The 15,901-nt window shown below is 38.1% G+C and overlaps 1 protein-coding gene across 1 annotated transcript; it reads right to left on the bottom strand.

Annotated features, from left to right (window-relative positions):
- Positions 1 to 3,649: 3,649 nt before the first annotated feature.
- On the bottom strand, positions 3,650 to 14,503 carry KBTBD8 (kelch repeat and BTB domain containing 8). The gene is made up of 4 exons (XM_006732299.3): positions 14,380 to 14,503; positions 13,588 to 13,798; positions 8,561 to 9,675; positions 3,650 to 5,947 (listed from the first exon to the last, which is right to left on the bottom strand). The coding sequence occupies exons 1-4, from the start codon at positions 14,393 to 14,395 to the stop codon at positions 5,484 to 5,486; spliced, it is 1,806 nt and encodes a 601-aa protein (XP_006732362.1). The 5' UTR covers positions 14,396 to 14,503; the 3' UTR covers positions 3,650 to 5,483.
- Positions 14,504 to 15,901: the final 1,398 nt, after the last annotated feature.

Genomic DNA, 15,901 nt, shown 5'->3' with positions numbered 1-15,901 from the left:
TCACTGTTGCACTGTTGGTGAGAATGCAAACTGATGCAGCCACTCTGGAGAACAGTATGGAGGTTCCTCAAAATAACATTATTCTGAATGAATCATGGAACTGACCTTGGCTAAGTTCAGGAAAGTTCCCCAGTAGGGGCCGATGGATAGTGAAAAAGGAGGGGGGAGCATGGATTGGCATCTCAATGATCCCAAAAACCTGATAGCAGGGTTCTTGAGCATGAGAGTTTGAATAATAAAGTGGGTGGCTAATGAGAAGTTTATTGCACATTTTGTACCATTTTAATCTTTTAAAATACAAGATTATGGGACACCTGGGTGGCTCAGTCAGTTGAAGGTCTGACTCTTGGTTTCAGCTCAGGTCATGATCTCAGGGTCATGGGATCGAGCCCTGCCATCAGGCTCCACACTCAGCATGGAGTCTGCTTATCCCTCTCCCTTCGCTCCTCCCCACCGCCCTTCCCCGCCCCCTGCTCTCACTCTCTCCCTCAAAAGTAAATAAAATCTTAAAAAAAAAAAATACACGATTGAAAAGAAGTGGAAGTGAATATTGTGTCATGGTTACCTAGTCATACTGGACTGTGCCCCCCTCAGCAGTCATAATACACTTCACACTTTCATGGATTAAATTTTGCCTTTATGGCATAGCAATTTAAATCTCTAAATGTTTACTTTGTGACTGTATTTTTCCCTTTCTCTGAAATGGCACCCATATTAATTCACCTGTCCAAATGTGTAGAGTAGCTTCCTTATGTATTTAGTGTCTGGGCTAAAGCTGGTTACCAAAAGAGAAAGGAAAACCAGCAGACCCATGAGCCAGGTACCCAACTTTCTAGGTTCTGGGATCTTCTACCAGAGAGATACAGGTAGTCAAAATGAAGTGTGGAGAACAAGAATTAAGGACTCATCAACTTGATACTTACTAGAACTGGTAGTAGTTAATGCCACCTCTTCATGTTTACTATTGAAAAACACTTGAACTCTGTCTACCAAAGTTCCACGTCAAGAAGTTTTAGTATATCTTAGAAGCATAAAATGAAAGGAAAATGTTCTTTTCCCCCCCACTTACATCCATTATATAAAATGCCAAATATCACTTTAAAAAGACAAGCAGATGTTATTTACAGCATTGCTCTGTAGAGTTAGAGATACTAGACCCCTTTTAGTTTTTGTATTTGCAAATAATTTGCAAATAAAAAACACAGGCATACAACCAAGATTTTAAAATGGCAAGTCATTTTAAGAACCAAAATAACAGTACTCTAAATCAGTATTTCCCAAGCCTTTTCTTCTTGTTTTTCTTCACCTTATTTGAGGGACAGAACTCATAACAGTAGTATATACTAGCAGAATGATATAAAGATGGGGCATCCAGGTGGGGTGACAAAGAGAAGGTATTTTCCTACCTCATCTATTCCGTCACTGAGAATCAATCACAGTAAAAATTCCAGTAGATATTTTAAATAATAGTACTGGGGAGTAATCGTGTTGCCTTAGGAAAGCATCTACCTTTTTCTATCAGTTTTGTTTGGAACTAATGGAGCATATAGGAACTAGGCTAAGGTGAAAGTGGAAATCTTTGTTCTAATCCTAGATGAGCCCCTTATTAGTGAGATGACCTTCAGCAATTGACTTCGTCTTTGTTTCCTGTCAGATAAAACAGTTGATTCTATGGGTTCTACCACCTCTCAGGGTTTTCTAAGATTTAACAGAAAATTCATTTCTTTTTACAAACATTTACTGAGTGCCTAGTATATGCTAGGCTCAGATCTGAACAGAACAAATCCCTTGCTTTCATGGAGCTTACATTTCAACAGGGGTAGATATGTGAAAAATAAAGCAGGAAAGGACAGGTGGTGTGTATACGAGCGGAGTTGGGAGTGTTCAGTTTTCCATAAGGTGATTAGGGAAGTCCTGTCTGGAATTTTAATAGTGGCTCGAGTAAAGTGAGTTGTTAGAGCTTCCTTGGCAAAAGACACAGCAAAGACAAAGGCAGTGATGTTGGAAGGGCTTGGCGTGCTTCAGGAACAGCAGTCCGTGAGGCTGGAATAGAGTGAGCTGGTGGAATGGTAGATGAAGTCCAAGAGGTGGGGTTGTGAGGTGTAGATCATTTAAGGAAGGAGTCTGGCTCTCACACCAGAGGAGATGGGAAGCCATCTCCTTCTGCTCTGGTTTGAGCAGAAGAGGGATGTCATCTGACTTGTGTTTTAACAGGATCACTCTGGCTACTGTGTGGAGAACAGAATAGGTTACAACCAGTCAAGGGTGAAGAAGGCAGACAAGATAGGCTAGTTTAGACTCCGGTGGTAGTGGTGCACAGTGGTATGTGGTCGGAGTCTAGGTATATTTTGAAGAAGGGACAGGATTTTCTGACGGATTGGATGTGAAGTATGAGAGAGGAGTAGAATAACAAAAGTTTAGGCCAAAGCAAAGCAAACAAAGGAATTACTGATATAAGCAAGCTTGCTTTGGAATTTAAAGAGCATTATGTTAGGTGATATTAACCAGTTCATTTTGTACCAGAGGCCAAATATTTGATAGATTAAAATCTTATTCCATTCTACTATGACAGAAGGTATTTCATGTTTTTCACCAACTTTTAATTCTGTGGAACTCACTAGTCAGAGGTCAAGTTACAACAGTGGAAGTTTTTAGTGAGAAAAGATTTTATTATAAGAAACAATGCCATCAGGTAAAAATGCAAAAAATTGTGCAATTATGGCAAAATGTTTAAAAATATCTACACATTTGCCCCCAAAGGACTACAGTACTTACTCCATACCTGAGCACTGAACATTGAATGCCATTTGAAACTGCTTCACATAGGGAAGGAATCTGATTCCTTGCACAGCACACCCACTTCTCCTCATGCACCAGTGAAATCAGCCTGATGCCTAAGCATCAACTTTGTAGGATAACAGAAAACGAGGGTGGAAAATAAAGAATACAGTTTCTACTTTCCTATAACATAGTTATACCAAGTCCAGTTTTCAATGTGTAAAAAATATATAGGAAAGTGCTAAATACATTCTTCAAATGCAAAAACAAAGTTCAAGTGGGACTGGCATATGTTAGCCTATATTTTAATTCTGTAGTCCCCATTGTGCCTTTTACTTATATTCTCATCATACTATGCAAATGTACCTTAAATATCTAAACATATATACCCACACAAATTACTAATCTTAGCTTTCTAGGATCTCTTCTGAAATCATTTTAAAAAGTGGCAAAATATCCCAGTTACATAATTTAAACAAATAGTTCTTCGTACAAAATTCAATATATATTCTACCCTCGTAGCAAATTCTAAACGTTGGCTTTGACACACTATACTTAGATCACACTCCCAATATAAATGGTTATAGCAAAGGATCAACTGTTGTGCAGATGAAGAATTAGCCACAGTATATTATACTCCTATAGATCACACGGCTCATGTAAATTGTTAACTCACTGTTCAATGTCATGTTTTCAAGTAACACATTTTTCTAAATAAATACAGAAGATTGTCAAAAAGCGGCAGAAAATCTTAGATATTCAACAAAGCTTTCAAAAATAAATTACATGAACATCTCTTGCAAAAGTTAGTTTTGTTTCCTCCTCCCCTCCGCAATGCAACACTGGAAAGATGCTTCAAAACACTCACAGCAAAAGCCCCACAACAACATGTAGATAAAGAAAAACAGAAGAAAAACTAGAGAGAAAAAAACAGGTGGTTGACAAAGGTTATAAAGAGATTATAGACATATTATCAAGACCAATAAGAAACCACATATCCAACTTCCTAAGACTAGATTTTAAAATGTTAATTCTATAAATGCTGTCCACTTTAAATTCTGCTTCAGAAAACGTTCCTTACTTGTAGAGGTCAAGGACAAGCAGTTTGGAAAGTTTCTGAAAAACGAGGTATGTGATGCAAAGAGGCAATGTTTTAAATTTGTTTCACAGTATCACATTACAATTTGTGCAAGTTTTTAATACAAACCATGCCAGTTTGTTTTCTTTAAGAGAATCAAAATGTTCTACTTGAGGACAGACTCTGGGCTATCCCTATATCCTTTATCAATTATTCTAGGCATAGTAAAAAACAAGTTACTGATCCAAATATCCACCTTAGATTATTACAAATGAGTTGGTTTGTCCTTTATAGTACTATTACCTTTATATTACTATTATTGATTGTTAGAAATTCATCCACTCAATATGAAAAGTGATTTAGTACCTACAATGCTATGGTTCTACTCACTCACCCTTTCCTTCTCAATCACCTTCAGCTAGAACAAGGTTTTCAATGTAAAAATATACATTACTATTAAGTGCAAAAATGAGAAAACAAAAAAAAAAGTGAGGTTTTAATGGTCATATGTAACTTAAAAGCCATTAAATTAGACCACTGCAGGAGTTTTAGGTTTTTAGAAAACAAAATTGTAAAAGCAGGTATAAAACTTCACATTAGGCTCTGTGCAGAAGAGAAATAAGTCACCTTTCACTGTACCGATAATGAGGGGATGGGGGGGAAGATGGGAAAGGAGGTAGGGCAACAAAATGGCCCGTGTTAGTGCAAACTGAGTGTCATGTTCTCATTATTCTAAAACTGAGTCCAGTTAGAGATCTTGCTATCACGTAAGCAGAGAATCTTGTGAAATCACAGGAGTTCAACAGGTAAAGGACTATGCCACGAAACCAGCATACCAACTTGAAAGGTAAGCACAGGCTCAGACAATTGAAACCTATCTAGAAAGACACATGAATTCACTTATACCAGCACCAGCCACCTGTGAATGTAAGCCCTTTTCGGGATTTGTAAATAATGAGACAGTGTGAGCACTTGAAAAAGTTATCAACAACAACAACAAAAAACTGCTACCCTAAAACTTTAGCTTAACTTAAAGTTACATGGGAAATATGAAACAATCAGACTAAAAGCTCTTTCTCAGACATATTTGTTTTCCTTCAACCTACGCTAAAAACACATTTAAATCTCAGTACGCTTGAAAACAGTACACAAATATATATAGAGAATGAGGATCTAAGTTAGTGCTTCTCTGTGTTGGAGAGGTCACAGCTAAAGGCCTAGTGATATTGCCTCAAATTTTTACCCGTATTTAAAATAAAAAGTCACATCAGACTAGTTTGGATGTCTCTAACCATAATACCCTAACTGCTCTTATAAGAGTGCATAGTTGTTGATTCATCTGGTATCTCAGTGATGAATTATCACAAAATTCTAGAATGAAAATGATTACTTTTATACCAGAAAAAAAAAAGGCTGATAATTGCACTTTGTTACCTTTTGCTTAATGAAATGAAAACATCACAAGGATGAAAAGAAATCACTCCCTACACCGTAATCTTTAAGAGCACCCATTGCCATGTACAAACTCTCTCAGCTTCTTAAATACTGACAGCACTTCTTGGATCATGAAAGACTTAAGTTTCCCCAAGCACAAGATGCCAGTGAGCTCACTAAGGCCTGCTACTCATTAAAGTACTTTCTGAAGACACTGAGGATAGAGTTTAGCAACAGCACATTCAAAATGCCGGCCAAGGTCCCAGAGCCTGTCTGGGGTCTCGTATACTTTCATCCATTGGTCAGTGATGTCATCATATTGGTAAAGGGAATTTTTCCTGCTGGTTCTGAAGACATGTTCTTCAACGGTCACTTGAGTAGCTCGAACAAATAAATGCAGTTTATTCTGGAAAAGTACCAGTTTAAGGTACGGATTTATGGACTCATCACATGGAAAGTCCTTCTTCCGAGTCCATTTATTTAGCTCAATATCATAGGCTTCTACAGTAAACATACGTTGATGATTTCCACAGGTTCCAGCTATGTAGTAGATAGAGTCCTTGTATACAGCTGCTAAGCCCTGGATTCTAGGCACAGTCATGGGGGTTAAAAAACCCCAGTAGTCTTTTTGAGGCTCATAGAAGAGGAAAAATTCTCCTAAAAAAAAAAAAAAAAAAAAAAAAAAAAGAAAGGAAAACAAGAATATGTACATTTACATGTTTATTTTTGGTTATATGTTGAAAAGTGTAATTTTCCAAATATTTCACTTTCTAAAATATTTCTTGTATAATCTCCAGAGGTACATTATATAGTATAAAATAGCCTAAAATTTCTTAATTCCATGGCAGAACATAACATAATAGTCAACCTGAATTAGAGGGTTCGTAATAGGGAGGTATAAGGAGTTACTTTGGCTTGAAGGCAGAATAATAGTTGAGCGCTTGGCTCCATTTATTCTATACACTTGTATATTTCAGAAAAATATATTTTAAGCCAGCTCTAAAAAAGCACTATCACTAATGGCTAGCGGTAGGATCAAAGTATGCATACAGCTTCATCATGAATAGGCCACTACACATTTATGTGCTAATTATTTAGCTAGAAAATAGCACATGGAATTGTTCAGATTTATGTCTATGGGCCACTAATATGTTTACTTTAGTGCTGCTATAATGCAAAGATAAATACTTAAGAGGAGAAAGCATGGCTTTAATATGATAGAAAACACACAGTTCATGGAGTTGACTTTGGGTCACTTTCAATTCTATTTTGATGATAAAAGGGCGTGCTGAGTCAGACTGCCTATATAAAAATGTCCAAAATAACTAAATTAGTGAAGATTTACAAGAATTTCGTTAGTTGTAACATTTGTATAAAATCCTTGATTTAAAAATCTGGATCTTTTAGGAACAGATTAAATGATACTCCAATAGCCACACATAGTACAGCATAAGCCTCTAACTATTTATGTCAACTTTATTTATATAAAGAGGCTTTGTTTAGATTAGAAATACCTACTTCTAAATTGAGCTTCCCCTTCAAAACTGTTTTGAACTAGATTTACTCTTATCTACAAATTTAACTGCCTACTTAATAATAGTGACACTATAATTTGAATTTTTCTTAGAAGAGCTTGTTAAACCACCAGGTTTTGGTTGTGCATTACCTTCCCTCATTGACTTTTAACAGGATTCTTAAAAAGACAATAGAAAATAAAAGTTTCTAACATGTACTACCTCTCTACAAATTTCTTATAAAAAGATGACTCACAAAAAAAGCTAATTTTTAAAATCTAAAGTCCTCTTAATAACTTAAACCAGATAGGCAATTAAGAAAACTTTTAGAGCCTCAGATTCCTCTTATATAAAATATAACCTTGGATTAAGCAATGTTCATTCTAGCCCTGAAATTCTATTAATTTGTTGTTACTTTGCTTTATTATTTACATTAATACATAACCTTTACCTTCCAATTGGAAGTCTTTTAATTGATTCTCTCTATCAACTGGTTAGCCAGCAAGACCAAAATATATGTAGCAAAGCATCATCATATTGAATGATATAACCTATCCAACCATACTGGACAGATTATACATCCAGTCTTATATTCCATTATTCAGCAAGACCAACAAACCTAATGATGCCCGTGCTTCTATTTAACTAAAATAAAGTATCACTACCTAGTGATACTCCTTTTGGAGAATTAACTTGATATTGAAGTTTAAACAAATGCGTTCAGGCATTTCTAGTCAAATAAAAGATGAGAGCAAAGAACATATTCCTCTAAATGGTATAAGAGCTAAAAAAAAAATCGTGTATTTACACAGGAATCGTCCCTTTTTTCTTGTTTTATTAAAGTAATAGTGTGAGGAAAACATATATAAGCAATTAAGAAACCCAAAAGAGGAATAAGGATGTTGGTATTATCATCACTGTTTTCAACATTCAAGCAACTAAAATGTTTAAGAAACCAAACACAGGGAAAACATTAGTTATCACTAATTAGAACCATGGATCAAGTATCTTATTTATACTTACTTGGTCCTTCTTTCTACTCCTACTACATGATCTTTGCCAGAATACTAGCCTTCAACAGTTTAAACAAAAAACTTTTTAAAGCTAAGTATATTAGATAGTCCCTTTTATAATAGCAAATGTAAAGAAAAAGGTAACATCTCAAATCTTTTCAGTGAAAAAACTTGAAAACATATTATGGAAGGTATCATATGCTGCAGTGAAATTAAAATCTAAAGACTGTAATTTCAAACTCTTTATAATTAAGTTTCATAACCTTTGCAATCATAAGGCTTATCACAAAATTCTTTGTCCTTTTTTCTCTTTTAAACTAATCCCGTAAGTTCCATAAAAAATAGCTGCTACAACATCTCTTGATTATGTATTACTGAAGAGTAAAATAGTCTTGTATCAAGCTTAGAGTCTTAAAAATGGCTCTGAATGTCCTCCCAAAATGCTGAACTAGGATTCACTAAATTATGTTTTCAAAAATACTTATCCTCCATGATGTCAAAACACAGTAAGAACATAAAAAACTTACAGGATCATTTTAGTAACTTAAAGATGCCTGCCTTTTTTGATTCAAAAGTTTATTGCCTTTATACATCCTTTAAAGAACAGACTGTTGCAACAAACAGTTTATGATAACAAAGCCAGAGGAGTCTCAATTAAGAACAAACATCTGTTTTAGTATAAGTAAGGAAACCACGTTTGACCTGCTCCCCTCTCCTGGAGAATAAACCAGTCAGGCACCTACCCTGTAAAACATAGATCTTCTCTTTGTACTCCACAGCGTTATGAAACTCCATTGCAACAGGCATTGCGCAGACGCTGGTCCAGCAATTCTCTCTGCTGTCATAGCACTCCACGGATTTCAGTGAGTTTCTCCCGTCACCTTCATAAACACGACCTCCAATTGCATACATCTTACCACAGCAATACACCAGTTTGCAGCCTATTCTGGCTCGCAGCAAGGGGGGTTTGGAAAGCCACCTATTGGTGGAATGGTCATACATCCAGAAATCATTTTCTGCCTTATGGTCGATGGAGACCTCGCTGCTGCTGGGCCGGTACCCTCCTGCAATGTAAATGTCATTATCTGGTGATACAAGAATCCCAACTTCTCTTAGATCATTTGGTGGTTTGCATAGCTTAAACACTCTTCCTGTGACTATATCTAGACAAGGCACTGTTTGCTTCTTTCCTGAGTGTTTGTGGGCAGCATCAAAACATATGATCATTTCAGATGCAGTCATTCCAAGTCTCTGTGTGCAGCCATTGGTATTGGATGGGCCCTTTTCTACATAGCTTTTGGCTATAGCCTGTGCAAACTGAGGTGGAATTTTCTCTATAAAGGCATCTTCCATCAGAGGAAAACGTATGCATTTGGCAAAAATTTCTGGAAGATGCGCTTCTCTTTCATTCTGTTCATGTTCAAACCACCTTACGATGCTTTCATAAACATGCTCTTCTCGGGCTACATTTAAATCATCACTGTCTAGGATACTTATCAGTTGATCTTTTGTCAACTGGAGAAACTCTTGTTCTTTGGTGACACACAGGAACTTTTTACGAATGTATTCTTTTGATCGATCTCCGAGTTCCTGATGACCATAATGATCAGCAAAGATGAAGACCCCAATAGAATTCTGTGGGTCTAAATGACTGATCATGTACTTAGCACATTGGTCTTGGATGGAAGGAATCTGGAAGATGCTAGCTGCAGTGAACAAGGCTTGAACATTGGCCTCTGTCAGAACCACTCTGGAGGTGTAGGCATAGTTCAACACTAAATCCATTGATTCAGCTTCAACACCAACTATTCGAACTTCTTTTTGAGTACTTTCTGTAAGGCCGCTAGTGAACATGGATCTAGGAAGGAAAGAGTGGTTAATAGTATATGTGCACTCCAAATAAAAATTATTGTGACAAGTTTTTTAAAGTATACAGTTACCACAAAGATAACCTTGGAGACTGAAAAATCCTTCCTAATGTGTTTCCTGATATTCTGAATGGGGGTAAAAGCTGATCATCTAGCATAAGAATTCAATCTAGCTAATCTCAAAAATTCTATTCTCAGGGCCAGACCGCTTTTTTTCTTTTTCATTTTTTTTAAATTTAAATTCAATTAGCCAACATGTAGTATATCATTAGTTTCAGACATAGAGTTCAATAATTCAACAGTTGCATATAACACCCAGTGCTCATCATATCACATCCGCTTTATGCCAACACTGAAAAAAAGAGAGTATACCTAATTAAAGCACACTGAAAGATGGCATGGAATATTCCAGGACACCTTATTTTCCTTGGAGCCCCTATTCAGGCTTCTGGTCAAGTTGCCTTATGGACTTGAGATCTTAACTCACCAGAATAATCAGAAAATTTAATACCTATAGGTGTCAATGTGACACATTAGCATATATAGACTGTCTGATTAAACTTTTCATGTCCCAGTGGAAATGTACAAGGCAACTTGTCCCTGAAATATATCTTTAAAAATTTGATCTCAGAAAGACAAGATGTTCTTCAGAAGTTCATATTCTCTACCTACTTCCTTTTAAAACTATGATCTTTTGAATGCTTCCTTAATCATTATAAGGAATATAAAGAACATCACTTCAGGGGTGCCTGGGTGGCTCAGTTGTTAAGTGTCTGCCCTCGGCTTGGGTCATGATCCTGGGGTCCTGAGATCGAGCCCCGTGTCAAGGGCTCCCTGCTCCGCAGGAAGCCTGCTTCTCCCTCCCACTCCCCCTGCTTGTGTTCCCTCTCTCACTCTCTCTCTCTCTCAAATAAAATCTTAAAAAAAAAAAAAAAAGAGCCACTTCACTTTCTCTTGGACATTTTGAAAACCTTTACGTAAAGAAATATACTCAATTTTCTCAAAGCTACCATATTTTACCTATGTATATCTGAATATAAATAAAGATTATAGTAGGGTTAATAGAATGCATACTTCTAAAGAGAGTTTAAGAATTAATTGAGGCTTTGGAGATAATGGTTTTGAAAATCCCAAGCTTTTGCCTTTGAAAGCAAATTTATTTATTTATACACTTACTTAATTCTAATTTAAAATATCTGTGCATTTATGGGACTTTCTTGGGCAAAACATTAAGTACCCAAAAGCCTGGCTCTGTATTTTACTATTAGTCCTTTATATATATCATTTGCCTTCCCCCCCCTTTAAGGTTTCTTTCTAGGCTGTTCTTAAAATTAAATATAAAAATCAAATCAAAGTTCTTTTAAAAAGCCTTTTGGGAAAAGGGTTGTGTGCCCTAGGGTGCTTACTAAATGTCTGTTGAAGAAACTGACCTGACATTGGTGATAAAGTTCTTTATACAGATCCAGACCCCTCTCATTTTGAAGTGCTAGGTTATAAAAAAAATATATCCTTAAACAGTTAATTTTAAAATACAGTGAGAAACATGGGGATATACATGGGTACAAGGATCCAGCTTGCTACCTGGATGAACCATCTCCGAGTCCTACTTTGACTTCTACAACATAAATTTTAAGCTTAATATCACACAGGCTTTTTTTCATGATTGAAAACTAGATCTCCCAATGTATGAGCTGGTTTTGCATTTCAGGTGCTGAAAAACACAGCTATACATACATCTACCAATTAAAAAGAAAAATAAAGCCCTTCATTAGGCAAAGATTAACTCCCAAAGGAGAACATTACCACATACCCCTTTATCATGGGAACTCTACTGACTTGAATAGGCTGGCCTCACACACAGGAGCAGTGTGACACTTTATGAGCTCTCCTCTGTTCTAACAGGATCCTTCTGTAAATGCCACATAAAGATGGATCATTTCCTCGCACAAAATCCTGAGCAGTAGAAAGTTTCCAATAATCATGCAAATTTTAATTCTGACAAGTCACTGGGATCATGAAACAGCCATGCCAGATTTCAAGCTATTTTTATTTTTTTCCACCAGTGATGCAAGACTTAGAAACTATTAAGTACGTCTTCCTAGATCTCACATAAGGAGCAGCATCAGTGCCAAGAAACTTCTGTACAAAAGCCTCTAGCAAGAGATAAGAACCTAATCCTTGAGTTTTTTAGCCAAATACCTTCATCTGAATTCATGTATCTTATGCTTAGGAAGTTTTCTAACCATTTCCTTAATTTCTTGTAATTAAGAAAATCTACTGTAGCATACTTCTTTTAAAGTGATTTGTCTAAGTCTTCAAACTAATTTTAATTACAAGCCAGAGTATAAAATTTCAGTAAAATACAGGCATTTTTTCAAGTTTCAATTTTTTTTAAACTATTCAAATCTAATATACAATAGAAACTTCTCAAAGGCAACTTTAAAGGGACCGACTCTTGTTCATTAAAAGTCCTAATAGTGACTAAGAAGCCTGACTTGGAATCAAATCCAGCCTCTGCCACTTAGTAGTTAGATGATTTAGGTAGGTCATTTAACTTGCCCAAACCTCAGTTTTTCACATGTAAAATGGGAATAACTGTGCAGAGACAGAATGGTAAAGATATATAAAGCAATATATGTAAAGTAAGCTTAGCCCAGAACTTGGTAAGTAGTAATTATGACACATATCTAAATGCACAGATGAACTAACCATATCTAATGAATCGTCTGGATAAGCGAATCCCACCAGTAGTTTCCATTACCAGGCCAAACTTCATACCTTCTGTGTATATGAGTTTCTTCTTTTTTTCCTTCCAGCTCACTCCCTTGTGATGGTTAATACTTAACAGTCCAATGACCTATCCCTAGGCAAGTCTAAATGGTTACATCATAAGCATCAGACTGAAGTGACTATATTTAACCCAGTATTCTGAGAAAGAGGAACCAGAAACTACTGTCTGGAACATTATACTGCTATATGCCCTATAAAGGTAAGCACCTTCAAAAGAAAAAACAAAAACAAAAAAACACCTTTAGAGTGTAGTTGAGATGATCTCACTGTCATTCAGGCACCATTTTTGAACACCGAAAGGCTTAAAAAAGTGAGCACTTGAAACAAAGGAAGTTAAATTCAAGCAGGAAATTGTCTTTATCAGTGATCTCTTCTCAAAGTATGAAATTCTTTGTTAAACCCCAGTTTTGAAATTTTACCGTTCCAACGTTTTGATACACAAAGAAGAATTTAATGAAAATGAAAGCTTAAAAACACTTCTGGAAATCATGGAAATAATCATTAATCTGAAGCCCAAGATACATTCATTCATTTTTATTTCATTGCTTTAACCCCCATGGCATTAAAACAATCTACTGAATGGCAGTTTGTTTTCAAAAGAATGCACTATTATGTTTTAAATTCTAAGAGTTACAGTCACCAGAGAACTACGCCTCATGGATAAATTTTTGGAACAAATTCGATATCAGCACCGTCCACTAAAACTTTCAGTGATGGAAATGCTCTATAACTGAGCTGTACAACTGGCAGCTACTACCTCCATGTGGCTACTGGGCAGTTTAAATGTCGTTAGTTTGCCTGAGGAACTGAATTTTTAATTTTATTTAATTTAAAACAATGACTGAGCAGCACAAGTCTAGATTTTGTAGTTGTATACCTGAAACAAACAAAAATATACTCACTAACTTAAAAATCAACGACCTGAATTCTCTAAGAATCTGTCAAGTCAAAAACCAGGGCTCAATAAATAGGGCCTGTTATTCATTTTCAGGAAACAAACTCATTGGTTTCATTTGTCTCATTTCCGTTTTATAATCAAAGTGGGCAACCCTGAGGGATAAAGAAAGGGAACTCGATGAAGAGATCAACAGAAGTTTCTACCATCATCATACCTGAAGTAAGGGCTGATTGCTGCAAGAACGTTTCTATGACAGGAAAATGTTTTCCCGTGATCCACTTCCACTACAATGTCTGTCAACTGTCCTTCATCGTACATTGTTTTGAGTTGCTTAAGAACACTGCACGCATGCAAGGGGTCCATGGCATCGTTGGCTGTGTCTGAAGATGGAATCCCATTCGGTGTTGGGGAAGACTTACTTAAATCTAGGAGAAAAATCGTACAACCACAAGAAGTTCGGAGCCAGTTACGGCGTTCACGCTTCCCCCTACGCGCCGTACTCCCCGCCTACAAAAATACATACATGTATATATACACCACCAAATGGGGCCGCGGGGTGAGAGCTGGGAGAAAGAGCTGCGATGCAAGTTCAAACCCCAGCTTGCTCCTCCGGAGCCCGGCGAGCCCGATGCGCCGTGCTCGCGGAGGGACTGTGCAGGCAGAACAGGCGCGGTGTCTGCGGCGACTCCGCCGAGAGCCAGAACGTCCCAGCCAAGAGCGGAGGGCAGAAGCCTCACGAGGGAAGTTCGATGGATGGCGGCCGCCAGTGCCCCCCTCAACCGCCTGCTGAACTGGTCAAAGTGGCGGCGGGTACCCGGCCTCCCCATCGCTGCCCGGCCGGACCGCCCACCGCCCTCCACGCCATCCATCCTCCCTCCCCTCATCCCTCTCCACCTCCCCATCCTTCTCTCCGGCTCTTCATCGCCACCTCCTCAGCTCGCAACCTGAGCCTGGACCCCGGCCCACCTCCCCCGCAACACACCTCCCTAGCCACCACTAGACCCACCTGCCGACGCGGCCATTTCTCCACGGGGCCCCGGCTCCAGCTATTTAAAGAGGAAATGTCATTTCGCTTCTCTCGCTCCCGGGTTCCGGCTCTTCTAAGCTTCACCTGGCCAATGGGGTGGCCTATGCATCCGGCTCCGCCCCTAGCCTCCGAGTTCCGTGTTCCTATTGGCCATGGTGTGCGCAAGGCCTTTCGGGAAGTGTAGTTTTATTGCCCCCGCTCCCGCGTGGTCCGAGTAGGGCGGAGGCCTACGCAGGTGATTCTTATTGGCTGGTTGTGGCGGAGGTGGAGAGCTGGGAACTCGCCAGCCTGTGTCTGTTGCGCGCGCAGTGCCTGCCGGGAGAGGTAGTTATCTGGCTGAGGAGAGCTGTCATTCTGAGGGGCTAGGGTAGGGAAAGCTCTTGAAGTGCAAATTTCCCCATTTTCGGCCTCTCTCCAGGGCCCCGGCTCTTTATTTATTTATTTATTTTTACCTTGTTCTTCATTCTCTAAACCTCTCGCCAGTGACTAGTTTCTGGTATGAAAACGGACTCTGCGTGAGGGCTGTGAAACCAGAAAAATTTGGAAATGGACAAGAGGGCTGTTGTCCAAAAATGCGAAGGAAATCTGACACTCCACCCTGAAGTAAAATATCAGGAGGCCCAAAAGCAAGCCATCTCTGATGAGTCACCTGTGACACCCAATTGAAATAGCATCGCCTTGGCCGAGAGCTCTGGTTTCTACAGATTAATTTGGTCTGGTTACAACGGCTGCTCAGGATCTTTAACTCGCACTCATGCCTTGCTTTTCTCCAACACCCAGAGAACACCTGTTCCACTTTTAAGAGCGCGTGAACAGTATAGAAGGATTCAAGATGCTTTCCTTTTTTACTCCTGGGAACTGGATACTAAATAGTCTGAGATTTCCTTTGAAGAAATATTGGAGGGTGCCCTGAGCCTGAACCAGGCATCCTTACTGAAGCCCTGGTTCTTTCCTTACTAAATATGTGAACTTAGATAAGACCTTTTAATTCTTGAGCACTTAGGTCCTTCACCTGTACCATGTGAATAATGATTACTATTCCATCTGCCTCATAGGCTGCAAGCTTTTTGAAAGAAAGCAGAAATTTTACTGTTGGCATGTTTTGTTTTACTTGTGTTGTATATCTAGCATGTAACAGGGTGCCTGGCACATTATAGATACTTAACATTTTATAATAAATGTAAGGCACAGATGAGCTAACATTGGAAATGCTGTTTGTAGACCAGTGAAATGTAAGTATCAGTGAATTGGAAGGAATTTTTAGTAAAGATATAGTTAGTCTGTGTGCATAGCTTTTCTAACTCTGAAAAGATCAAACAGTTGAGCTTCTTGATAAAGGATTTGGAATTTAAGTTGTGATTGAAAAAGACAGAGAATGATGAAAAACAATCCAGCTCTCCTAGCTCTGCTGAAAACTTTAGCACTCAGAATACTGTAATTCCAGTCAAGTTAACAAGAATTGGTGTTTCCTTGGGGCTGGGATATACGAACACCGATATAC

Source organism: Leptonychotes weddellii, chromosome 1, assembly GCF_054177405.1.
Source record: "Leptonychotes weddellii isolate Sample4059 chromosome 1, ASM5417740v2, whole genome shotgun sequence".
In the NCBI taxonomy this organism is placed as follows: Eukaryota; Metazoa; Chordata; class Mammalia; order Carnivora; family Phocidae; genus Leptonychotes; species Leptonychotes weddellii.
This window is presented reverse-complemented; position numbering and strand designations above follow the sequence as displayed.

Bases quoted from the DNA above. Each gene is read 5' to 3' on its own strand.
- KBTBD8 (XM_006732299.3), bottom strand. The intron at 9,676-13,587 runs GTATGATGATGG...TTTCCTTCCTAG, and splicing joins GCAATCAGCCCTTACTTCAG to ATCCATGTTCACTAGCGGCC. The intron at 5,948-8,560 runs GTAGGTGCCTGA...TTTTTTTTTTAG, and splicing joins GAAGATCTATGTTTTACAGG to GAGAATTTTTCCTCTTCTAT.